The sequence below is a fragment of the Leptonychotes weddellii genome, chromosome 1 (genome assembly GCF_054177405.1).
Source record: "Leptonychotes weddellii isolate Sample4059 chromosome 1, ASM5417740v2, whole genome shotgun sequence".
Taxonomy (NCBI): Eukaryota; Metazoa; Chordata; class Mammalia; order Carnivora; family Phocidae; genus Leptonychotes; species Leptonychotes weddellii.
In genome coordinates this window covers 70,928,041-70,955,073 of record NC_138369.1, presented here as the reverse complement: position 1 = coordinate 70,955,073, position 27,033 = coordinate 70,928,041, and the positions used below count along the sequence as shown (strand labels likewise).

The following is a 27,033-nucleotide window of genomic DNA, read 5'->3' as shown; positions in this document are numbered from 1 at the left end:
TTCAAAACACAGTTTTGGCATAACAGCTCATCCTTGAAAACTCCTGTGAAATATGTAAGCTTATTATTTAATGGAATCGTATGGACTATACACTTACGAAGTAATCTGTTCTGTAATTGATGTATTTAACACAGGATTTTTGTCTTTTTTACTCGTGTGCACATGTACCTGGGGGTGTTACATTATACTTATTGCCATTTATCTACTCTACATTTATTTCCATGGGCTGCTTTAAATTTCTGCTTAGGTAGCTCCTGTCTAAATTCCTTATGACAACTCATCACCTTTCATCACAATTGAAGTAGAATTGAATCTTTCTATATTTTTAAAGATTTATTTATTTTTTTTAGAGAGAGAGTGCACACACACAGGGGAGGGGCAGAGGGAGAAGGAGTGAGAGAATCTCAAGCAGATTCCCTGCTGAGCGTGGAGCCCAGTGTGGGGGGGCTCAGTCCCTGGACCCTGAGATCATGACCTGAGCCAAAACCAAGAGTCAGACGCTTAACTGACTGAGCCACTTAGGTGCCCCTTGAATCTGTATAATATTGAGTTGCTTTCATCTCTGGCATTTAATTATACATGCTGATAACCCCTTGCATTGCACACTCTTCTTCTCCAGGTATTGGTGTGGCTTATTCTCAAGCCTTATTCTGGTCTGTTCTCAAATGCCAACTTTTCAGAGAAGGCTTCTGACCATGCCCTGTCAAAAAAGCAGCACCCCATCACTCTTTAAGGTTACCGGTTTTGTTTTCCTTTACTGCATTTTTCAACACTTGGAAATCATATATATATCATATTGTTTCCTTTGGGACAGAAGTTCCTTGAAGCAGGGACTTTGGTTCACTTCATATCCCAGGTCCACTGACTGTGCTTTGCACATAGTACGTGCTCAACACATATTTGTTGAATAAATGGGTAATTTCTTTTTTTTTTTTTTTAAGATTTTTATTTATTTATCAGAGAGAGAGAGAGACAGAGGCAGGCAGAGGGAGAAGCAGGCTCCTTGCTGAGCAAGGAGCCCGACGTGGGACTCGATCCCAGGACCCTGGGATCATGACCTGAGCCGAAGGCAGAGGCTTAACCGACTGAGCCACCCAGGCGTCCCATAAATGGGTAATTTCATATTCACAGTGAATTTCATATTCACAGGCTTTGTGAGATTGGAAGAAAGGAAATTGTGTTGTAGAGACAAGGTAACAGGCTCAGAGAGATTTAGAAACATGCCCAAAGTCTCGTGGTCCCAGGAGCAAGGCAGCCCTGAGCTGGAGCTGGAACAGCATTTTCTGACTCTGTCACTAAGTGCCATTCCTTGTGTGCTCACAGCAGACCTGGTGACCTTCAGCATTTGCCGGGTGGCCTGGATTTCCACAAGATAGAACAAGGAGAGTCACACCCACTTTTAATCCTCCTCTGAGTGAATTATGTGACCTTCTCTGACCACCGTTTCCTCTTCTGCAAATTGGAAGTAAATTCTCACACGGGAATTGTATTGTGAGACAGTGGAGTTAAAACCTATGAAGTGAGGGGCACCTGGGTGGCTCATTCGGTTAAACGTCTGCCTTCGGCTCAGGTCATGATCCTGTTGTCCCGGGATTGAGCCCCTCATCGGGCTCCCTGCTGAGCAGGGAGTCTGCTTCTCCTTCTCCCTCTACTCCTCCCCTGCTCATGCTTGCTCTCTCTCGCTCACTCTCAAATAAACAAAAAAATCTTAAACAAAAAACCAAACAAAACCAAACACCTATGAAGTGAGAAAGAGGCCCTACCATGTATTCTAAAAGTCTCTATGGTGTTAGTGAACTAGAAAAAAAATCACCTACAAAGACATGTTCTCTAACTACTATTTATATTTTTTGTTGCTTTGCTGCCCACTTAAAACTAAGGGTTACCATGGGCTTTCTTTGATATGTTCTTCTGTTTGTACCCAGAAGCCCAGACACAGGGCTTATTATTTTTTTAATCAGGAGATGAATGCATGTATTTCACAAAAAAGTGTGAAGAATGTCTCTAATGATCCTTTTGGAATGATGCGCCCCCTAACCTTAGGAGGAGGCTTTGAGTAATCTCTTCAGTGACCTCAGGGCAGGACATGTGGGGATGTCCTGCCCCCATCATTGCATGCTCTTGGCCTGTGCAGCCTTCTGTGAGGCTTCTGTGGTATGCAGGAGATTCCAGAAGTACAGGGATGAGGCTTGAGTAGTATCATAGTGACTGATGGTGGCAGCTCTAATTTGCATTAGCTCTAACAAGCTGGTGTTGAAACTGGATGGCAGAATGCCAAGGACGCCAAGGTCAGCATTACTTTGAAATAGCAAAGTGAGTCATGTAACCCAGGATTTGCATATACCCACAGGAAGGACTACCTGACTCACCCCACCTCTAATGGAACACATCCACGAGTATTGGTTAGGTGCCTGTGCCCAGGCTCTGCCCTGGTGGGTGGTGAGTGACAAAAGGAAGTGAAAGCCACAAGGAGCCCCTCATCTTGCTGGGGAGACGGGTATAGAGGGAAAGAAAGATTCGAGGGAATAATCAAGCATGAAGTCAGCACAGAGAAAAACCATTATGAGCTGGGGGCAGGTAGAAGTGTAGGAGAGAGGCTCAGCCTAGGTGGATTGAATAGTATAAAACAACAGAAAAGCAAAAGTGAAGGGAGCAAGACATTAGAGTGCTTTGGAACGTGGACCCAGGGAATAGACTGCCTGGGTTTGAATCCTGACGTGCTGCTTTCTTGCTCTGTGACCATGGGGAGATTACTTACCTTTACAAGCCTCAGATTTCATAGCTGTAAAATGGAGAGCGTGATATTGTCAACTTTATCCATTCATTCAACAAACTGTTATATCATGTGCCAGGCATTGATTTAGATGCTGGGGACACAGTGACAGATGGGTTTTTACTCTTGCAGAGCTTGCTTCTGGTAGCAGAAGCAGACAGTAAACAAGAAAATAACAGAAAGTGGTAAGTGCCACATGCCACACAGAGAATGAAAACAGAGAAGTAAATGGCAGTGCCTGGGGAATCCTTCCAGTACGTGCCCAAAAAGGTCTCTCTGTGGATGGGACACAGTCTGGGGCCTGAATGACAACAAGAAGTTAGCCATTGGGGGCGCCTGGGTGGCTCAGATGGTTAAGCGTCTGCCTTGGGCTCAGGTCATGATCTCAGGGTCCTGGGATCGAGTCCCGCATCGGGCTTCCTGCTCCTTGGGAGCCTGCTTCTCCCTCTGTCTCTCTCTCTCTCTCTCTGTCTCTCATGAATAAATAAATAAAATCTTTAAAAAAAAAAAAAAAGTTAGCCATTGGGTGTGTGTGTGTGTGTGTGTGTGTGTGTGTGTATGTAGAGTGCCAGGTGGGGAATGCAAAGACTCTGGGGCAGAAATGGCTTGGCATGCTTGAGGGTGGCCAGGTTACCCTTGTGGCTAGATGGGGGGCAAGGGGACAAGTGTAGGAGATGAAGTGAGAGGTAGATGGGGCCAGATGGCCGAGTATGTATAATTTTCACACAGTGAAATGATTTGATTTCCAGTTCTGATCATTTTCAACAAATGCATATCAAGACCCAGAACATTTTAATCACCCTAGAAAGTTCCCTTAATGCTGCTTGCCATTCAAATGCCTCACCCTCAGAGGTAACCACTGATCTACTTTGTGTCACGATATACTAGTTTTGATACTCTAGCATTTCATATAAATGATGCCAGTACATACTGTACATCAACAGTACATACTGTTCTTCTTTCACTCAGTATGATATGTTTGAGATTCATCCTTGTTGCATGTGTCAGTGGTTAATTTCTTTTTATTGCTGAGAGGTATTCCACTGGATGGATGTACCGGTTTGTTCATCTGTTCACCTGCTGTTGGGCATCTGGGCTGTTTCAGATGGATTCAGATAAGATTTGTGTTTAAAGCATCCCCTTTGGCTCCTTTGAGAAGAGTAAATTGTGCAAGAGAAAGAAAAGAGAGCCAGTTGAAGTTACTGCAGTGTGGGTAGAAAGCGGATGGTGGCTTGCATGAGGGTGATGGCAGTGGGGTGGGGGAGACTAGCCAGTTTGGGGCAATATTAGGAGTGTGGAGGCAGCAGGACTTGAAATGAACCCGATGTCTAGGATTTTGGCTTGAGCAATGGAAAGGATGGTAGCTCCATCTATAAAGTCGGGCAGGACCACGAGGGAGGCAGCTTTAGAAGTGCATGAGAATCAAGAGTCCTTTTTCTGGATGTGTTAAATTAGGTGTGTCTTTTAGTAGTCCAGTGTTGTTTTGATAATAAAATGAGATAATCCACTTAGCAGTTTGGTTTAGTATCTGGAATATTCTAAGTGCTCAAAAATGGTAGCTACTATTACATTTAAAAGTAGAGCTAAATAACTACCGATCTTAATGAAGAGACCAGCCAAATTGAAGAAAAAGGAAAAACAAGTACACAGAAATTGTGGGTTAAAAAAGGAACATCTCTCTGGGTAGAGAAGAAACCAGTTGTTAGAAAGTCATGAATTTCAGGTAGAAAATTTTGGACTGAATTTATTTAATAATAGCGAGTCTTTGCACTTTAAGGAGGAGGAGACCCGAGATATTTTAGAGTGCCAGCGAAAAGTTCTAGGTTTTAGTTTTGGCTCCCTGCTCCTTTGCCACCTGGGGTAACTCAGGCAAGCCACACCCCTTCTGTAAGCATTGAATTGCTTGTCCTGTGGGGTTATTGGGAGGGGAAAATAAGATGATGTCGGCTAAAATTGCCTTGGAAAGTATCAGGCAGGAATGCTGGACGTTGTTAGATGGCATTTTAGAGTAGGGGGATGGGTCCGGTGCGTGTTAGATGGAGCAGGAGTGGGGATGTATTGAAAGGAGAAGAGGGCGCCTGGGTGGCTCAGATGGTTAAGTGTCTGCCTTCGGCTCAGGTCATGATCCCAGGGTCCTGGGATCGAGTCCCGCATCGGGCTCCCTGCTCCTTGGGAGCCTGCTTCTCTCTCTGCCTCTGCCTCTCTCTCTCTCTCTCTCTCTCTCTGACTCTCATGAATAAATAAATAAAACATCAAAAAAAAAAAAAAAAAAGAAAGGAGAAGAAAGCTGTTTCTTCTAACCAGCTGTTAAAGGCCTGACCCAGGGCCCTGCCAGTGAGAATGGAGAAGATGTAAATCTGGGAGACACTTGGAAAGAAGAATCAGATGGCCTTGGGTGAGGGCATTGAATGCAGGTGTACTGAGCCTCAGGAACTGGGAGAAAGGCGGATGCCACTGAAGGGAATAGGCTAGTTGGAAAGGGGGGTTGGGGTTGAGGGCGAGCCTAATGTAGAGCTAGCTTCCTGGGCAGAGATGCCGGGTGTGGGCAGTTGGGAATGCAGGTTGGGCTGGTGAAGTGGGTGTGCGAGTTGTCAGCCCGGATAATGATGGATACCATGGGAATGTGAGCTGTCCGAGGAAGCGACATATATGGTACTGTTTATTTTGCTCTTCCCAGCTGACTTGGTGCCAGAACAACAGGCCGAAGAGTGAAAAATTCTGTCTGTCAGCTGGTTGTCTGGCCTGCTCGATGTCAGCCAAACAGTTTGACAGGTCTTTCCACCGTTGAAGACTGAGGTGTCTGCGTTGGCAAGTTCACCGATAAAGTCTGAGATTAGTTCTGTGTGTATTAGAAGAGATTCAGGGATTGTCTGGGATTTAGGGTTCTGGGGCATCAGTTTCTTGGCCTTGGTGTCATTCACGACCTCTTGAGGCCTTTCCAGGGGTGATGTGTGTTTGGGTTGGTCCTGGAGACGTGACTCCCCTGTGATGCAGGGTCTGGCCCATCCCTAGGCCGTAGGGTAGCACCGGAGTCATTTAGCACCTTTTTAGATAATGCCCAAGGGTTGGGCCTTTGATTCAGTCAGACCTGATTATTTAGCATAAAGAGGGCAGTTCCTGATTGAGCTCCAGCCCGGGCCTAGGATTTCTTCCAGACAGCGAAGTCAGGAAGGTTTTCTGTTGATTTGAGGTCAGAGTCCTCTCGGAGAGCTTGGAAGAGGAGCCTTTAAATAGGGTGTTTATACCTGGGTCATTTCCTCATGGCATATTTTCCGTTTTCCTTCTGTATCCTTGACCACTCTGCAGTATTTGCTCTGTGTTCTTGTGACTTTCCAGACCGACATGGCACTGTTCATTAAGGTCTTCAGAGATGTTTCTGCCTGGATTAGCACGCTGGTTATCTTTTCTTCCCTTCCACTTCTGTTTATACTTTCAGTTCCAGGCAAATTTGTCTCCCGAGGGAAGTCTCCAACCCCACTCCCACCTTCTCCTTTTCACCTGTGCCAAAAGTACTCAGATTTTTGGGGCCCCTAGCTGGCTCAGTTGGTGGAGCATGCAGCTCTTGATCTTGGGGTGGTGAGTTCGAGCCCCACGTTGGGTGTAGAGATTATTTAAAAATAAAATCTTTAAAAAAAAAAAAAAGGTACCCAGATTTTTAAAATCCCAGTTTCAAGTCCTAGCTTTATGGTGTCTGCTGGCTTTCCATGGACAACTGTGTGAACTGGAAGGATTGTCGCAGTGGAGAAAGAAAGAATTTATGTCCCAGAAAGGATTAGCTAGCCATTTACATTTAAACCGAATATGGAAAACTGAAGTTAATCCTGGGAAAAGAGGAAGGTGTTAACACATCCATCAGACCACTTTCTCCTTTCAGGTCTTTGCTACTCCAAGTGTGGCCCTCACCTGGGAACTTTTTAGAAAAACAGCATCTTGGGCTCCACTCTAGACTTACTGAATCTGAATCAGCATTTTAAGATTTCCTAGGTGATTCGGGCTCAGATTAAAGTTTGAGAAGCACTGCTCCAAATCACAAGAGCATTATCCAAATTGCTTCCAAAGCACTTCACTTCCAAATTTATTGGGATCACAACTTACAGGGACTTCAGGTGTTGTTATTTTAAAATAGGATTAAAAGATTTTTTTTTTTTTTCCAGAGTAACACATGCACACCGTTAAGAGGAACATTCAGGCAGCTCACTACAGTGGCAAATGAAAACGTTAGCCCTCTCCCCTGGCCTCCTGCATCCTGGCTTTCACTCCCTTTCTCGCGTCTCCGGAATATGTCTGTCTCTCCTCCCCCACTCTCCGGAGGCTGCACCCTACAGTTTATACTATAGTATTCTGTAGGAGGGGAACTAGATTCACTGTACAGAAATCCCTTTAGAGTCCAGTGAGGCTCGAATGAAGCTGTGAACGTGCCAGAAAGTTGGATGTCAGCAAGTCAAGAGTGTTGAATGAGGGAGCCCAAAAGAAGCACCAGTGAATACTGAGCCCAATGCGGGGCTCGATCCCAGAACCCTGGGATCATGACCTGAGCCGAAGGCAGACACTTAACCATCTGAGCCACCCAGGTGCCCCAGAGTCTCCATTCATTTTAAAGAACAGGGCAACCTACTTAATGACTTACTCTCTTTTGCCAAGACAAATTCTGACAGTGGAGGTGTGGCCACCTAGATGCTAACTTATTTTGCTTTTCTACGTCAGGGGAGGACAGAGATGGAGACCCCCATTTACTGCCCCCCCCTTTTTTCCCCAAATGTAGCTTATTAAGCTTCTTTAATTTGTGAGGAGAAAATATACCTCAATTTTGGTGAAACTTTGCAGAAGACCTGTATTTGAAGGGATAATTAGTTATTAGCAGTTCTTGCGTTTTAATTTTTACATTTTTATATTTTTACAGACTTCTTTATTTATTTTAGGAGGGAGGGCCTGAGGGAGAGGGAGATCCAAGTCAACTCCACGCTGAACTTGGAGCCCCACTCGGGTTTCGATCCCATGACCGGGGCTCGATCCCATGACCCTGAGATCATGATCCAAGCCGGACCTGAGTGAAAACCAGGAGTCAGACACTCAACCAATTGTGCCACCCAGGTGCACCAGTTCTTGCCTTTTTAAAAAACTTTAGCTAGATATAATTGGATGCCCTAAAAGTCTGTGGTTTTAAGTTTACAATTCAGTGACTTCTAGGAAATTGAGTTTTAGATGTCCCATCTCCCCCAAAAGATCCTTCTGTCCATTTGCAGTCAAACCTGTTTTCACTCCAGCCTCAGACTAATCAATCTACTTTCTGTGTCTATAAATTTGCCTTTTCTGGAACTGATATGAATGGAATTATACAGTATGGGACTGGCTTCTTATACTTAGCATAATGTTTTTGAGGCCTAGTCATATAGCATATGTACCAGCATCTCATTCTTTTTTAATGCCAAATAATATTCCCCTGTGTGGATATGCCATATTTTGTTTACGTATTCACCAGTTGATGGATGTTTGGATGCTTTCCACCTTTTGGCTAACTGATACGAATAATGTTGAGTGGACATCTGTGTTCAAAGCTTTGTATGGATATATGTTTCATTTCTCTTGGGCAGATACTTTGGAATGGGTTTGCAGGGTCATGTGGTAAATTTATGTTTAACTTTTAAAAACATTTATTTTTTTTAAGTTGTGGTAAAATACACATCACATAAAATTTACTGTCTTAACCATTTTTAAGTGTATCATTCATTAGCATTAAGAAACTCATATTGTAGGGGCTCCTGGGTGGCTCAGTCAGTTAAGCATCTGACTTTGGCTCAGGGCATGATCTCACCCAGGACTCTGTGCTCAGCGGGGAGTCTGCCTGTCCTTCTGCTCCTCTCCCCACTTGTGCTCTCTTTCTCTCTCAAATAAATAAATCTTTAAAAAAAACAAAAAGGAAAAGAAACTCATATTGTTGTGCAACTATCACTAACTACCACTATCTGTGAACTCATAATCATCTTCCCAAACTGAAACTTTATATCCATTAAACAGTAGTTCTCCTTCCTCCTTCCCCTCTACTCCTGGCAACTACTGACTTTCTGCGATCTGTCTACTCTAGGTACCTCATACAAGTGGAGCCATATAGTATTTGTCCTTTTATGACTGCTTATTTTACCTAACATACGGTCCTCAAGGTTCATCCATGTTGAAACGTGTCAGAATTTCTTTTCTTTTTTAAGGCTGAATAGTATTCCCTTTTATTCATATACTACAATCTGTTTATCCATTCTCTGCTAATGGACACTTGGCTTACTTCTACCTTTTGGTTATTATAAATAATGTTTTTGCGAACTTGGGTGTGAAGTTAAATATTTAAGTTCCTGCTTTCAATTCTTTGGGGTATATAGCCAGAAGTGGAATTGCTAGATCATATGGTAATTCTATTTTAATATTTTGAGGAACTGTCATACTCTTTTTCATAGTGCCTGGCCAATTTTCCTTTCCACCAATAATGCACGAAAGTTCCCGTTTCTGCACATCCTCACCAACACTTGTTCTTGTCAGTGTTTTTGTTAATAGCCGTCCTAATGAGTATGAGGGGGGATCTCATTTTGGTTTTGATTTGCATTTCTCTAAGGATGAGTGATATTGAGTATTTTTTCATGTATTTATTGACCATTTGTATGTCTTTGGAGAAATGTCTGTTCAGGTCTTTTGTCCATTTTTTATTGGATTGTTTATTCTTTTGTTGCTGAGTTGTAGGAGTTCTTTATATAATCTGGATATTAACCCCTTATCAGGTATTTGATTGGCAGTTTTTTGTTTTTTTTTTATCCTATGGGTTGCATTTTTCACTCTATTGATTGTGTTCTTTGATGCACAGAAGTTTTTAATTTGGGTTAAATCCAGTTTATTTTTTTCTTTTGTTGCATGTGTTTTTGGTGTCCTATCAAGAAATTATTGCCAGATTCAATGTCATGAAGCTTTTCCTCTGTTTTAAGAGTTCATAGTTTAGGTTTTATGTTTAAGTCTGATACATTTGGAGGTAATTTTTGTATGTGGTGTGAGGCAAGGGTAGAACAACTTCATTCTTTTGCAAGTGAATATCCAGTTTTTCTAGTGTCATTTGTTGAAAAAAACTGTCCTTTCCCTGTTGAATGGTCTTGGCAAAAATCATTTTATGTGGGGGTTTATTTTTGGGCTGTCTATTCAATGGTCTATATTTAACTTTTTAAGAAACCACCAAACTCTTTTCTACAATGGCTACCATTTTACATCCCCTCCAACAGTATTTGAAGATTCCCACTTGTCTATATCCTTGTCAACATTTTTTATTGTCCACTCTTTTGATTATAGCCATCCTTGAGGGTATGAAGTTGTATCTCATAATGGTTTTGGTGTTGACTTTTAAACATTCTACTTTTGTCTAACCCAGAGCAGAGAGGTAGTAAAATAGAGTGAGGACCTCCACACACAAATACAGGACCACAGTTATCTGCCTGAGCATACCCAGTGCTTCTGCAGGGTAGACTGAAACAGTTCAGGCAAATCTCTTAACATCTTAGAGCCTCAGCTTTCTCTTCTGAATAATGGGACAATTAATACCTTCCTCATACAGGATGAGATAAGAACAAGTGTACAAGTGCTTTTCTCACTTTAGGTGCTTAATAAAAGTTGGATTCACAGTTTTACTTCATAAATTTCCCTTCAGTGTGTGTGTGTGTGTTTTTAAGATTTTATTTGTTTATTTGACACAGAGAGAGAGTGCACAAGCACTCTGGGGGGGTGGGGGGGAGGCAGAGGAAGAGGGAGAAGCAGGCTCCCCTCCCCGAGCAGGGAGCCCAATGCGGGACTCAATCGCAGGACCCTGGGATCAGGGCCCGAGCCGAAGGCAGATGTTTAACCGACTGAGCCACCCTGGTGCCCTCCCTTCAGTGTGTTCTTGCTGTGGGACATTCCTCTCACTGATTTCAGTTTTCCAGCAAATAGGACTTCCCAGTATTTTAAGCATGACTGAATCCTGCTAGTCAGCTTGGCTGTCTTTCTTTTGTTCCTCTGGATGTCACCCAAATATCTTCACACCCATCTCATCGACACCAAGTGAACTGTAAGCACCCTACTCCCTTGTCTCTCTGTCATCTGAGTCATGATTGCTTGTTTATCCAGTTTAGCTTCCTTCTCATCCTCTGTCCTGGCTTCTGTAGACTACAGTGAAGGCTGTTGCATTCTCTTGCCATATAACCCTGGATTCTGTTGGGGCAAAATTTTTATCCTGGCCTGTTGAAGCAATCCAGTGACCTTTTCGTCTTGGTTCTGCCATGTCTGCAGAGACTTGCTCTTGGGGGAGATGAAGTCATCTGGGCAGCTTTCCCCTCCTTGTGCCCGGGTTGCTAGCTGCTGCAGTAATTGGCTTGGCAGCACACTCCTGAAAAGGTTGTCCTTCAGCTGGTACTTTGTTAAAGCCACAAGGCCAGTCCCCTTGGGAGTTCCCGTAGATAGCAGCTGTCTTGCCTAATTAGGGAGAGACATGGGAAAGGTGTTTTGAAGGAAAACCTCTTATCTGGAAGAACAGTGGCTGGGCCTGCACATCTGGAAAGGAGATAGAAAGGCCAAGGCAGAGGGCATGGTGGCAGCAGCTTGGAACACGTGGCAGAAAGTACTTTGCTGGCAGTCAAGGATAATGGCGTTGAAGGAGGACTTAGTATGTCCTCTTTAGGAAACTGGGCAGGAAGTCCCACATGTATTAAAATTTTTGTGCATGTAGGTTTCCAAGTGTCCCATGGTGTGTGTACACGCATAGAAAGTACTTTGTATATCCTACCAAAAAAAAAAAAAGGGGGCGCCTGGGTGGCTCAGTCATTAAGCGTCTGCCTTCGGCTCAGGTCATGATCCCAGGGTCCTGGGATCGAGCCCCGCATCGGACTCCCAGCTCCGCGGGAAGCCTGCTTCTCCCTCTCCCACTCCCCCTGCTTGTGTTCCCTCTCTCGCTTTGTCTCTTTCTGTGAAATAAGTAAATAAAATCTTAAAAAAAAAAAAAAATAAGGTCCTGAAACAAGTGAGCCAAGCTCAAGGAATTCCCAGATATCTCAGAGGGTTATAACTTGAACCACTTAGAACCACTTAGGAAATGTTGGGAGTATTCTAGACATAAGCTGTTAGGGTCCATAGCAAAGACTTGGGTTTTGGGGGGGCGGGATAAGATTCCTTTTCAACTCTAGTGCAGCGAAGTCCAATAGAGATACAATATGAGCTACATATGTAACTTAACATTTTCTAGTAGCCACATATATTAGTTTACTAGGACTGCTGTAACAAATTATCAACAACAAGGTGAGTTAAGCAACAGAAACTTTCCTTATTCACAGTTTTGGAGGCCAGTGGTCTGAAATCAAAGTGTCAGCAGGGCCATACTCCCTCCAAAGGCTCTGGGAAGAATCCTTTTGTGCCTCCTGGCAGTCCTTGGCATTCCTTGGTGTGTAGATGCATCACTCCAAGGAATGAGTCTTTGCCTCTTTTATAAAAGCACCAGTTATTGGTTTTAGGGCCCTAAGTCTAGGATAATTTCATCTCAACATTCTTAAGTAATCATATCTACAAAAATTGTATCTATTTTCAAATAAGATCCCATCTGGGGTTCTAAGTGGACATGCATTTAGGGGGACACTGTTCAACTCACTCCAACACATTAAAAAAGGAGAGAAAAATCAAACCGTTAAATTTTACTAATTGTATTATATTCTTTTTTAAAGATTTTTTATTTATTTATTTGACACAGAGAGAGAAAGCACAAGCAGGGGGAGTGGCAGGCAGAGGGAGAAGATGGCTTCCCGCTGAGCAGGGAGCCCGATGCGGGGCTCGATCCCAGGACCTGGGGATCATGACCTGAGCCGGAGGCAGACGCTTAATAACTGAGCCACCCAGGCGCCCCTAGAAAATAATTCTTAATGGGATATTTTAACATTCCTCTTCTGTTTTTGACACTAAGTTTTTGAAATCCAGTATTTGTTTTACTCTTACAAGGCATCCCAACTTGGACCTGTTACCTTTTTGAAGACTGGATAGCCACTTGTGGCTGCCGGCCACATCCTGGCCAGCATAGTGGCAGTGCTGTGGGGCTGACAAAACGTTTATATTTCTCAATGTTCTGCCTGTGTTTTCTTACCCTCTCCTTTGCTCTCTCTGTCCTTTTATCTTCCTATTAGTTTTCAGTGAATTTTCTATTTATTTGGAAAAAGTCTCATTTGTTCTGAACAAAAGACATAAAATTCTGCTTTGTGAAAGCCACTGGGATCCCAAGACTCAGTGGGGGAAGCAAAGTGAGCCAGTTTTGAAAGAAAAGTCCTTTATTCAGTTACATTTGTAAGTGTTTATTGTTGGTTGAATTCAATAAGCACTTCTATCACAAGTAGCTTAAATAAGTGTGGTTAATATTTGGGATGTAACATTTTTTATTGGTAAGGGCAGTGTAAAGCTTTATTATTCCAAAATCTCTCTGCCATGAGATCTGTGACCCATTTTCAGCCCCCCATGAACACGGCCATTCTTCTCTGTCATGTTAAGACAAGAAGGGGAATAAACTTTTCTTTCTGGGCTGATTACTTTAAGTCTGTTGCAATAGTGAAGTTAAGATTTATATCTCTAAAAATGTATATTGTCTTCTTTAAGAATTGCAGGCTTGTTACTTTTTGGCTTGAACCTCAGTAAAGGCTTTTATAAGCAACCCCACGGGGCGAAAAGTTTTGGATCCTTGAACTCTTAAATGTGGTTTGTGATACGGATGTGGTTTCTACCCTCCCTCCCCCACAACTGATTTATACTGAGCTCTGTTATTGTCATTAGAATTTTTCTGGAATTATGATTTCCTCTCAGATGAATTAATATTAAAGAAAATTAGCAAGCAACCCATGAATATGAACCATAGAGAAGAATATAAAGTACAATGTGAATGTCCTTTTCCCTCCTCCCATTTTGCCCCCCTCAAGTATGTATCTGTCTAGTTTCTCTGCATATCCAAATACATATATGTTTAAATTGCCTATTCACTTATTTTTTAAAAAAAGAGATACTGTATTATGCTTTGTATCCTTCTGTAGTTTGCCTTTTCAGCCTTTTGCTAGGACCTAGAGAGGTTCCAAGTCTACACAGTTAGCTGTATGGATAAAGGTGGCATAATAGTCTGTGGTACCAATCTACATAACTTTTTTTTTTTTTTTTTTTAAATCAGAGAGAGAGGGTGCGCACAAGCAGGGGGAGTGGCAGGCAGAGGGAGAAGCAGGCTCCCCGATGAACAAGGAGCCTGATGCGGGACTCCATCCCGGGACCCAGGGATCATGACCTGAGCCGAAGGCAGATGCTTAACCGGCTGAGCCATTCAGGCGTCCCCCAATCTACAGAACTTAATAAATTCTTTTCTTATTGATCAGATTTTACCTGACATATATTTTTCTTTTGCTCTAATAAATGGTATACGAATATCATTGAGCACATGTGAGTATTTCTGTAGGAAAGCTTCCAAGTAGTGCACTTGGGCCAAAGGGCATGAACATTGCAGTTTGGTCTGTGAAAGGCTCTACCAGTGTCTCCTCCCACACATGATATATGAGAGTGTGTTTCCTCACATCTTGGTCAACTTTAGATATCAGTGTCAAACTTTTATTTATTTATTTTTGCCAATTTAATTAGTCTGAGGAAATATGTCACAGTGCTTTTCATTTTTCATTTCTCCATTACTAGTTACTTTGACCATTTTGTAGGTTTATTTGCCGTTAATATTCATTTTTCTTGGAATCACCGGGATTTGCTATTTTTTTCTATTAGACTGTGCCTTTTTCTTATTGTTTTATAGATGATATATATATTTTTTAAGATTTTATTTATTTATTTGACACAGAGAGAGAGAGAGATCACAGGCCGGCAGGGGTGGGGGGGCGGCAGAGGGAGAGGGAGAAGCAGGCTCCCGTCCAAGCAGGGAGCCCAATGTGGGGCTCGATCCCAGGACCCCCGGGATCATGACCTGAGCCAAAGGCAGATGTTTAACCGACTGAGCCACCCAGGTGCCCCTAGATGATCTTCATATATTCTGAATATTAGTGCTCTGTTACATATGTTATAAGTACTGATTATGGAACTTACAGATTAATTTGAGGAGAACTTATATGTTTACAATATGGTGTCTTCCTATCATGAACACTGCATATTTCCTTGTTTCAGTGAAGAAATTCATCTAATCTTTAGTAGAAAGTTGTAGTTTTCTGTATATAGATGTTACTCATCTCGAAGATTTGTTCCTAAGTATTTGATGGCTTTTGCCATTAGGATTTTTTTTTTCCTATTACATTGTCCAAGTGGTTATTGCTGATATAAAGTTTCTGAGTTTTATATGTTGATCCTATTATACAGCCAATTTATTGATTTCTTTATAAGTTATGATAATCTCTAAGGATTGTATGCCAATTTTTATAGTTTTTGTGTACTTCCAGGACAATGTTGAACAGTGGATGTATTGAGGGCTTCCTTGTTTTGGTAACTTTAATAGGAGTGATGTGTGTCTCTCTATTTAGTATAATGTTTATTTTCAAGTTAAGATAATTTTCTTCTATGACAGATTTGCTATTTTTAAAAATCAGAAATTGATACTGAATTTTATGAGAAGCTTTTTTTTGCATCAATTGTAATTATTTTTTCTTATTTTGTTAATGTAATTAATTTGAAAGGATTATCTTTGCATTAATGCATGATTTTAATTGTATACGGTTGTATTTAACTTACAAATGTTTTATTTCAGATTTTGTTTTTGTGTGTTTGTGTGTGTGAGATTGGGCTAGTGACTTTTTTGGTGTTTTCACTGTCTGTTTTTGTGTCAGGGTTATACTGGATTCATAGAATGACATGTGAGTTTTTCATCTTTTTCTAATGCTCTGAAACAATTTACAGTAAAAGGAATAGTGTGGTCCCCTGCTGTCCAATATGGTAGCCACTAGCCACAGATGACCACTGAGCACCTGAAACATGGCTAGTCTGAATTGAAATATGCTGTTATTATATGCCTTGGATTTTGAAGACTTAGCATAAAAAATATGTAAAATGTCTTAATAATATTTTTATTCTGATTACATGTTGAAATGGTAATATTTTGGATGTTATTACATTAAATATTATTTACTTTTACTTTTTTTTTTACTTTTTAAAAATGTGGCTACTAGAAAATTAAAAATTTTATATGTGGTTCACATTATATTTATTTTGGATAGTTCTTGAGAGTTAACTGGAACTTACCTTAAAAACCATCTGATCCTGGGCCTTTTTTGGATCTTGACTACCTTTTCATTATCTTCTAGGGTTGTCAGAAAACTTTACTACCTATTAAATCAGTTTTTCTTGAGTTTTGTCAGTTTTTCTTCAGTTTATTTTGTTGCTCTTTTTCTAGATTATTTGAGTTGAATGAGTAGTTCGTTTATTTTTAACCTTTGTGTTTTCCCCATAAATGCATTTAAGGGTGTATGTTTTCCTTTAAGTGTTACCTTGACCATACCCTGTAGATTTTGATATATTGTGTTCTTACTAGGTGATTGTGTATATGTAGCCTGGCCATGTTTCTCTTCACTTCTGTTTTGTTATAAAAATGTCCACCAAGATCCCCGAGTAAGCCTTTGAATGACTTCCCACTGCTCTTACCTATAGTGGAAATGGAGCTGATTTATTCTTTGAGGAGCATAACTTTTTATATAACTGGTAACCTGCCCAGTCTTTTGTTCAGTAAGAGCTGTAGCCTCTTTCATAATGACTGGGGCCAGCATCCTCAAACTACTTCCATTGGTTGCATCCTCTTCAAGTCCTCACTTTTAAAGTATTAACTGTCATAGTTCATCGTGACCTAACAGTACTCCTAGCATATTATCATTATCAGTGCCACCCTAATCTTTATTACTACTTCCATTTATTCAGCATCTACCCACATTAATTGCCTAATGCCTCCAACAGTCTTGTGAGATAGGTATTTTATTTTATTTTATTTTATTTTTTTAAAGATTTTATTTATTTATTCATGAGAGACAGAGAGGTTGAGAGAGAGGCAGAGGGAGAAGCAGGCTCCCAAGGAGCAGGGAGCCCGATATGGGGCTCGATCCCAGGACCCTGGGATCATGACCTGAGCCGAAGAGCGTCGCTTAACGACTGAGCCACCCAGGTGCCCCAAAAGGAGTAATTTTATAATATATTTGTTTATAGTGATAATTTTAGAATTTTAAACTATACATGTTCTTTTATCCCCTTCATAAAAATCCTAGAAAATTCTGACACAAAGAAGGTGTTAACCTCCCTCTTTTCTCCTCTGCCACCCAGCCTCAGGAGAGTATCACTGGTCTCAAATTACATAAAAATGTTTTGGAGAAAGAAGGCACCTACATATTTAACTATACGGGAGGTGAGGGGTAAGAAGTATGTTCCAGGGCGCCTGGGTGGCTCAGTTGGTTGAGCGGCTGCCTTCGGCTCGGGTCATGATCCTGGAGTCCCGGGATCGGGTCCCACATCGGGCTCCCTGCTCGGCGGGGGGTCTGCTTCTCCCTCTGCCCTCTTCCCTCTCATGCTCTCTGTCTCTCATTCTCTCTCTCTCAAATAAATAAATGAAATCTTTATTAAAAAAAAAAAAAAAAAAGTATGTTCCAAAGCATGCACATGCTGTTCTCTTTCGGAAATGAACTGTTCTTACTCTCCTCTCATCCCACTTGAAGGGCCCCTTGTCTGTATAGGTCTACCTGACGTGCTCCTATTAGTCTGTGAGTGTGTGTGTGTATGTGCGTGTGTGTGTGTTTAAGATTTTATTTTAAAGTAATGTCCACATCCAACGTGGGGCTTGAACTCACAACCCTGAGATTGTTGTGAGATTGCCTCACCAGCTGAGCCAGCTATGCTCTCCAAGTGTGTGTATATTTTTTTTTTTCGTGGATCCATTACTAGTAACCCTTTTAGATCAGAGATGCTCAATTTTGTCTACACATTGGAATTACTAGCTTAAGAAAAATACTGATGCCTGGGATCTATCCACAGAGATCCCGATTTAATTAGTCTGGGGTCAGGTGTGCGTATCCGGTTTAATGGAACTCCCCAGTAATTCCAGTATGCCTCAGGTTGAGAACCACTGGGGTAGATTTTTATTTCTTCTCTTATTTTTCATTCATTCTTTTTTTTTTTTTTTTTTTGAGAGAGAGAACATGCTCATGAGAGGGACAGAGGGAGAGAGAGAATCCTAAGCAGGTTTCACGCTCAGCACAGGGCCTGACATGGGGCTCAATCCCGCAACCCTGAGATCATGACCTGAGCCGAAATCAAGAGTCGGATGCTTAACCAACAGAGCCACCCAGGTGCCCCTAGATTTTTATTTCTGCAGAAATTTGTTGTGTTGAGGTATCTGGTCCTATGATGGACATGTAATAGGTGCTCAGTTAGTGTTTGCAGAATGGATAAATAGTGCATGAGAGAGTAGGAAAGGTTCACATTCTGTCTACTTTTTTCCCTGTGTTCTTCCCACCCACCTTCCAAATACAGAGAAAACACTCCCTGTTAGCATTGTCTTCTGAGATAAGCCATTCCTAACACTGTCTTAGGTGAAAAGCTATGGTATGATTCCATGGATTTCAACCCCAAGGACAATATGGAGAGTTTTCTTACCTGTATACTCAAACCTTTGAACCAAAAAGTGGCGTTTTGTCGAGGTTGATGGCTCTTGAATACACTCTTGTGAGAGTATATAGGCCAGCAATGCTTTTGGATTGATTCAGAGCAAGTTGGCTTCTCAAGCTTCCTTTTAATGAAGAATTTCATGTCTCACTAGGTCACTGTCTCTCTTGAGAATCTGGAGTTATAAATGCTGGCTGTGGGTGGTGTTATTCTGGTCCATACAGAATTCCTACCAGTTTTCCTGCCTGCCCATAGAAAACCTGCCAAAGGAGACTTAGGCTGTGGTTGCTAATGTGCCCAGATGCAAAAGCCCTCGCATTTGTCAGAAGCTAATGTGGTTACCTGTGTGAATGAGGACAGATTCCCAGATTACATAATTCCTCGGGGTTTTGAACTGAACTTATTACCCACCTGACCCCTAGCCCTAAAGTTAATCTTGGGCCTTAGGAGGTGATGAAACTCTTAACTAGACAACTTGGCATCTTTTTGGTAATTCCAGGGGAATCCTGTGTTCTCTTGGTGGGCCTTGGTTAAGGTATTAGAGTTCCTTTCCATTTAGATATTAAAAAGATTTATAAATTCTGAAATGTATGAGTAATTATTGTGCTTCCCTGTGTAACAGAATGTGTATTTGATCCTGGATTGGAGGTTAAAAATGAAAGCAAATAGGAAGATTTGCTCCTGTAAGTTAATGACAGAAAAAAGGTTGCCTCAGTGAGTAATGCTAAAGGAAAAGAGAAAGTGGGAGTCTTTATACAAATGAGGAAAGGAAAAAAATCCAAGAAAGAAATGAGTGTGGAAACATCTGGCCTCGTGTCTTTTTGTGTTCTCTTCCTATGCTCATTTCAAGCCCAGAAGATCCTGTTGGGGAAGGAGAGACGACAGGTCAAGTAACCAAGCTGAAGTTCTTCTAATTGACTATGAGGCCTTGTAGGATTCCTCCTACTTCCAATTCAGCGCTTTCCTTTGCTTCCTGTGCTCTAGCCATGCTGGTCTTTGCCCTTTGTTGAGCAAGCCAACCACTCTTGACTTTGCACTGGCTGTTCCCTCTGTCTGGGATGTTCTTCTATCATTTATCTAATGTTCAACTCCCTCTGCTCCTTCAATTCTTTGCTTTATTTCCACTTTCTCAAAAAGGTCTACTTAAAATTGCAGATTCTGCCCTACCCTTCCCCCAACCCCCCTTTCCCCATCGCTTCATCTTTCTTTCCATAGCCCTGTCACTGTCTAATATACTATATAATTTGTTAATTTGTGTTGCCTGTTTGCCTCATTGCTCACCACCTTCCCTTCCATACCTAGCAAAAGTACCTGGCACAGAGTAGGCCCTCAAGACATACTGTCGACTGAATGACTCAATATGCACTGTAGTTCTTTGGCTTGGAAATTAGTTCTACAAACTCAAAGGTTGTGAGCCATTGCTGTTTCTCCTTCTAGGTTCTGTCTGCTGTATTTAATTAATTTGTTGGAACAATTGTCATCATTTTTCTTTCTCTAACCAAAGGCTTTTTTGGAAGGGGCTGTTGAATCAGCCAAACTGCTCAGTAAAGCCGGAGACTGTGGGAGTCCCTTGAAGTAGATATTCCACTGCTGGGAGAGGAGTGGACCCCAATGCGGGTGGTTTCCTCCATCCCTACAAAGATTACAGGGACGCTCTCTTGGCTGCAAGTTCGCACGAGAGTCCTTCTCAAAAACATGGCCCTTGAGAACTTTCCAATCGCTGAAGAAGTGGATGGCTCATTGTAGGGAATTTCAAGGCCCAGTTCAGTTTAATAACTGAGCAGTGCAGTTAACAGTCAGGTCCTGCCTGGTGCTGGCCAAACAGAAGAGGGTCACTGAGCTACTCACTGGGAGTTGTGCTACTAAGTTGCTGTTTTTGGTCTTGCCTTCTCTATCCCCATTGCCATAAAATGTGAGAAGCAGTCAGGTTGGGCTTGCCAAGCATTCACAGGGTCTAGCTTATCTTCAGAAGGATAGGGACTTATCTTCAGAAACATATTTTCCCTTCACCTTGGCCTTCTTGCCTTGCCAATTATTTATTCTTTCTTTTTTTCTTACTCTCCTAGATGGACACACACTTCAGAAACTGTCCCTGTCTTGGAGAATTTTCTGTATGAGGTTCAGGTAGCAGCCATTCTATCACTTTCTACAAATCAGACTTCTCCTAACTTCAGCCATCTGCTACAGGGTTTGGGGGTTTGGGGGCTGCAAGGGTGGGAATCAGGGAGAAAAGACCTGTGATCAAAGATCTAACACAAAGCCCAAGCACAAAAATCTATGCAATTTGTTTTGTAGACCAGTGATATTCAGGGGAAGTAGACTATGAACTGCATACATAATTTTAAATGTTCCAAAGCCACATTTAAAAAAATGAGAAAGAAACAGGTCAAATGAATTTTAATATCTTTTATTTAACTCCATACATCTGAAATACTAATGTTTCAACATGTAACCAATGTGAAAATTATTAATGAGATACCTTGTTTTTACACGAGTCTTCTAAATCTGGTATGTATTTTATATCTGCAGCACATTTCCGTCTGGACTGGCTGTATTTCAAGTGCTCAATAGCCACATGTGGCTAGTGGTTACCATATTGGACAGTGTACACAGAAGGCTCTCGCCCACGATCAGTCAGCTGTGTTACATGTTATTTTTATGATTGAAAATAGTTGGTATCATTCTATCCTTGTCCTCCACTTTGTAACCCAAGTCACCACAAAAAGCCTAGAATACATCATATTCACTGTTCTCAAAGAAGGTAGGGAAATGTGAAGGGCATGGAAGACTTCTAGTAAGGGTTGCTAAACTAATAAATACTAGTGTTCTGGTACAAGGAGCCTGAGAAGTATCATAGATGGAAACCCCAGACTACACGGGGAGGCCCTCTCCATTTCTAAAACTGAGCCTGTGAAGGACTTGGAGAAGCTAGCGATGTGGCTTCAGCTGGGTGTGTCCCTCTTCGTGTCCTTGAGATTGCTAACTTCCTCAGGTTCGCGGGGTTTCTTTTCTGGTCCATGGGGTCCATCCAGCGTGCAAGGCTCAGTCATGGCCGAGGCCCCCGCTGCGTTCCAAGGACCTCAGGACAGTCCAGCTTATGGCCTTGGCCAGCTCTATGGATGCGCTCCCTCGGAACTGACCACTCCGTGGACATTTGCTTGGGGCCATGGTACCAAAGGGCACGGGTCCGCTGTCTGAGCTGCAGTTCTCAGAGTCCAGCCAGCAGAAAGGAAACCAACAAAAAGACATCAAAACCCAAAACATCTAGATCAAACAGCCTCTTTGCCTTTTTCTCTGTTTTTGTTTCTTGTGCATATGTAGGAAGTTTTAAAGTCAGGAGTGGGGAGGGTAGCTGTCCTATGATTAGTGGGTATTGATCTCATGTAAAGCATTGAGTCCATTGCTGCCTGTTACATAATTTTCTCTCTCTATTCCTTTTTTAGGCCGAGGAGTCTTGTAAATGTAACGGCTGGAAAAATCCCAACCCTTCTCCCACTCCCCCCAGAGCTGATCTGCAGCAAATAATTGTCAGTCTAACAGAATCCTGCCGGAGTTGTAGCCATGCCCTAGGTGAGTTCCTAAATCTTCAAGGGAACTTTAACGATGTCATTGTTGCCTGAAAGTTCTAACTTAACTGAATTCTATGGGTTAGCCAAACTTGCATGCTATTTACCTCTAAGTGAGGCAGTAACAAAAGAGGCTGTTTAGTCTCATGAATTTGCTTTATGTGAGACAAGCCCTGCACTGTTTGCACTGACTCCGTATCCATCTCTTCCCCTTTTTCCTAAGAGCTGGATTCGACTGGGGGATTGCCAGATGAGACGAAACACCACAACTGAACTAGTTAGAATAAAGTGTGACATGTCCTGATTCATTCTGATGGGGGCCTGAGGGTCTTTGATCTCCAGGGTAGAAAACTCAACCAACTGGTTTTTTGTCTAATTGTTACCACTACTACTATTTTATTTTCTGATTGCCTGAACTTTCTGGAAGTACTTCATTTTATCCTTTAGTTTCCTGCTTCTGGTAGCTCTTTCTTCATTGGGGTTGTGTTTGGTGAATGTTTACTTGTGTTTTCCCTTTCAACCTTCTTATCTATCCCTACAAGATAATCATTGTCAGTTTGGCAAGATAGACTCTGCTAGAGTTACTCAATAGGACTGTGCTAATATGTTCTTGTCCTGATACGAGTTTGAAGTTAAAAATTTTTAAATTGTATTTGGTTTGGGTAGATAAAAAAAAGTTAACGGTAGTTTTCCCTAGATATTAAAATTCCAGTTCACACAGGATCATCTTGGAATATTATACTTTTCCACCTTCAGTTATCCAGTCTCCCAGAGAACATCTCTGTGTCGCTTAGTGTCCACTGCTGCTCTGGGTAGAACATTCTCACTGAAGTGGCTTTTCCCCCTGACCATTTCTTAGTGGGTGCCTTCTTTTGGATGTCATCTCTCTTTCAAGTTTCCCGGTGATATCAAATGGTGCAGCAACAGCCTTCAAGGTAACGTGGTGTCAGGCCGAGTCTGAAGTTTTATTTTGTACTCAGCTGGAGAGTATTTCAATACTTACAGAGCAAAAAAGTAGATTATGTGATCTTCCCAGGAAGTTACTGCACCAGACTAACCTTCTGAGAAAGGAAATAGAGACCATTGATCTCACAGAAGAAATAAACACACTAATAATTACATCATTGTATAACTGACGTCTAAAATGAGTAAGTTCTGATTTTTGAAACGGTGCAAAGGAGGGATCCAAAAGTCACAGAACACCTTTGCTTATAACTTACCTTTTTCACAGTTGATCCCTGAGCGAGTGCCCTTTAGAATTTGCCTCAGGAAATATGATGCAATATAAAGCTGGCTCAGAAACTTCTTAAGCACTGGGCTTGAACTGTATTTGGTATTGATTGGGAAATCTGATTATCTTACATCAATTAACATTTAAAAACAGAGTCTTCTTTCTTAGCTGAGCAGATTGTCTCCATTCTGAGCGTGTAAACAGACATGAATGCCCAAAGGCAGAAATGGCCTTTTACAAAGAAAAGCCAACTTTGTTCTCTCTTATATTTCTTAACAAGCTTTGGAAAACAAATACCCTTACTGGTTGCTACATTTAATCAAGAATGGGGAAAAAAGTACTTATCCTTTGACCTGGCAAATCCCTGCCAGAAATTTCACGTACCTATAAATTAAGATGTGCCCTCAAATTAAACTCAAAGAACAGTTAATTACAGCCGCATTAATGATATTAAAAAACTAGAAATAACCTAAATATGCCAGTGTAGGAAATAATTGTTTGAATTATGGAAATCCATATTATAAAATTCAATATGGCTATTAAAAATGATATATTTTCCAATATGGAAAGGCATTTTTAACATATTAATGAAAAAAGCTGCTTAATTGGAAGTTTTGTAATTTAGGACTAAATTAAGGATCCACCAGCCCAAGTTCAAATCTTGGCTCTACAACCAGTTGCTGTGAGTTGGGGCATGTTATTTCATCTACCTGGAGCTCCATTTTCTCAGCTCTGAATCGAAGTTAATAGTATTTATCTCATAGAATTGTGTGTGGCTTCAATGAGATAAAACATATAAAAACTTTAGAACAGTACATGGCAAATTATTATGCATTACTATTAGCTCTTCTTGTGAGTAGTAGTTTTCCCATTACTACCAGAGTTCTTTCACTTCAAGAACAGATACGAATTCTGCCCAGTTTAAATAAGAAAACAGTGTTTATTAAAGGGTACTGGTAGCTCCCAGAAGCTGGAAACAAAGGGAAACCCAGTTTCAGTCTGGTCTGGGGAATCTCAGCTGCAGAAATTTGTGGGCCTTCTGTCCAGGGCACCCCCACAGGATGATTCAGCTCCATCTGCCCCTGTCCTCTGAGTATTGGCTTAGGAGGATTTACATCCCTAGAGGATGGGATCTGATTGGTGTGGCATCTGTCACATGCCCAACCCTCAGTTTCACCTTAGAGAACAGCATGGAAGATTGTCATTCCCGTGCAGGCAAGCTGACTTAAGAGCATCATGAGTACAAATCTCATTTTATCAGTTTAGAAAATATGACATATATTTTAATACGTACTAATAGGAACAGATCTGGAAGGATTATGTTGAGTTGCTGACAGTGCTTTTCTCAGGGTATTGAGATTTGTAGGTGTTTTAAAAATATTTTTCCTGGGGTGCCTGGGTGGCTCAGTTGGTTAAGCGACTGCCTTCAGCTCAGGTCATGATCCTGGAGTCCCAGGATCGAGTCTCGCATCGGGCTCCCTGCTCGGCAGGGGTCTGCTTCTCCCTCTGACCCTCCCCCTCTCATGCTCTCTCTCTCATATAAATAAATAAAATCTTAAAAAAAAAAATTTTTTTTTCCCGGTCTCCCTCCCCCCCCGCCCCGTTGTCCCCTATCTCTCTTCAGTCTGCTTTCTTAAAATTGAAATGTCTGTACATTTTCAAGGGCTCTTGGAATTATTGGCGGAATGCCATAGTTTATTTATTGGTCTTATTATCAGGGCTCTAGAAAACCTTTTTGGGAGGTTATGCTTCCTCTCCCCCACATCCTTCCACTTAAAAAAAAAAAACTTTATTATGGAAAAGCTCCCATGTATGTAAAGATAGAATAGTTTAATAGGTGCCTTGTACTCATCACCCAGCTTTAATAATTGTTAAAATTTGCCAATATCCTGAGTACCTGGGTGGCTCAGTTGGTTAAGTATCCGACTCTTGATTTCGGCTCAGGTCATGATCTCAGCTTCCTGGGATCAAGCCCTGAGTCAGGCTCTGCGCTCAGCTGAGAGTGTACTTGAGATTCTCTCTCCTCTCCCCCTCGATTGCTTGCTTGCACTCTCTCTCTCAAATAAATAAATAAATCTTTAAATAAAAATTTGCCAGTTTCCCTCCCCTCACTTTTTTTTTTTTGGCCAGAGTACTTAAATCAGGTTCCACACATATTTTCCTATTTGTGCAGATTACTTCTTAAATATTACCAACAAAGTAGAGATTAGGGTATAGGGAATTCTGTTAGGCCATCACGCAGACCTGAATTCTCAAATGCATTTAAATTTGTTTACACTGTCCTGATTTCCACAGTCACTATGCTGAGTATAGTGGATTTAGTCCCCAGTGATCATGCACGTGTGTCAACCTGGAACATTCCTGTACTTACCAACACGTAACCAGGCTTCTCGATTGAGACCACGTCTGTTCTGTTGCTTTGCTGTTGCATACCCTTTGGTTCAGCCATACATTTTCTCATGACAGTGAGCTCTGGTTTCATGTGGTCTCCTGATAGTTAACTTCCATCCCAGGTGTCCTTGGCCTGCCATCATTGAATACTCCTCTGTGTCTCCTGGGTATAAAACATCCAGTTGGGAATTAGGAAACATTCTAGGCCGGGTACAGCAGTTTGCCAATCCCTTAAGCTCTTTGCAGTTTGGTATCTTCATCTACAGAGTGAAATGGTTAGTCCAGACCCGTGCTGTCAATGTTATAGCCACTTGCTATAACTAACATGAGCTAATGAGTGCTTGAAATATAGCTCCTCCAAATTAAGATGAGTTGTAAGTATAAAATACCTGCCAGATTCTGAAAGCTTAGTATGACAAAAAGGGAGCTATCTGATTAATATTGATTGTATGTTGAAATGATATTTTAGGTATATTGGGTTAATAAAATATATTATTAAAATTAATTTCACCTGTTTCTTTTTTCAGTGCTGCTAATGGAAGACTTAAAATTACACATAGGGCTCAGATTATATTTCCTTTGGATAGCACCGGCCTAGAACTTTCTGGTCCATTCTCTGAAATTATTTGTTACTTGGGATTGATACAGTCAAGTTCAATTTACAGAAATTTAACAGAGGGTCCTAACAAAGCACTTCAGCAGCCCAAATATTTCTCCTTAATTTTGTATTTATAAAAATTCCTTATTTGGGGACTGCTTATTTAAGTAGCAGTCTGCCTCTATGACCAGGAAGGAGGAAACACACCATTGTGATCAAACACAATTGGAATTTTTGTTATCATTTTGGAGTCCATTGTTCTGAACTGTGCCAGGATGTACTGATTATTAAACTTGACTAGTGATAGTTTTTTGCAATTGTATGTGGGAGGTTTTTGGTTTTCAGTGCCATCACTTTTTTCTGATAAACATATACACATAAACATACATCATGCAGACACACTCATATTTAAACATTACAATAGTAGAAATTGACAGGTGTGGGCCCCCCGCATCCCCCCCCCCGCCGTGGTTACCTCTGCTTACCTGCTTATTTACAGTAGAAAGTTTCTAAGGAAAGTAAAGACTAGCATTAACCAATTATACTAGAGCTTACTTTCTTGAATAGTAGGAGGTATGAAGGGACTACCAGTGTTTTTCTCATGGACTATTTCAAACATTTAAATCATAGGTAAATCGGGCGCCTGGGTGGCTCAGTCGGTTAAGCGACTGCCTTCGGCTCAGGTCATGATCCCAGGGTCCTGGGATCGAGTCCCGCATCGGGCTCCCTGCTCTGCGGAGAGCCTGCTTCTCCCTCTCCCACTCCCCCTGCTTGTGTTCCCTCTCTCGCTGTGTCTCTCTCTGTCAAATAAATAAATAAAATCTTTAAAAAAAAA

General features: G+C 41.6%; 1 protein-coding gene across 2 annotated transcripts in view; it reads left to right on the top strand.

Moving 5' to 3' along the window:
* KAT2B (lysine acetyltransferase 2B) overlaps nucleotides 1-27,033 on the top strand; it is a 94,623-nt gene that overhangs the window by 8,858 nt on the left and 58,732 nt on the right. For both annotated transcript variants that reach the window (XM_081825798.1, XM_081825804.1), the window contains exon 2: nucleotides 21,856-21,982. In XM_081825798.1, coding sequence (XP_081681924.1) covers nucleotides 21,856-21,982 — 127 coding nt within the window. The remainder of the gene's footprint in view (nucleotides 1-21,855; nucleotides 21,983-27,033) is intronic.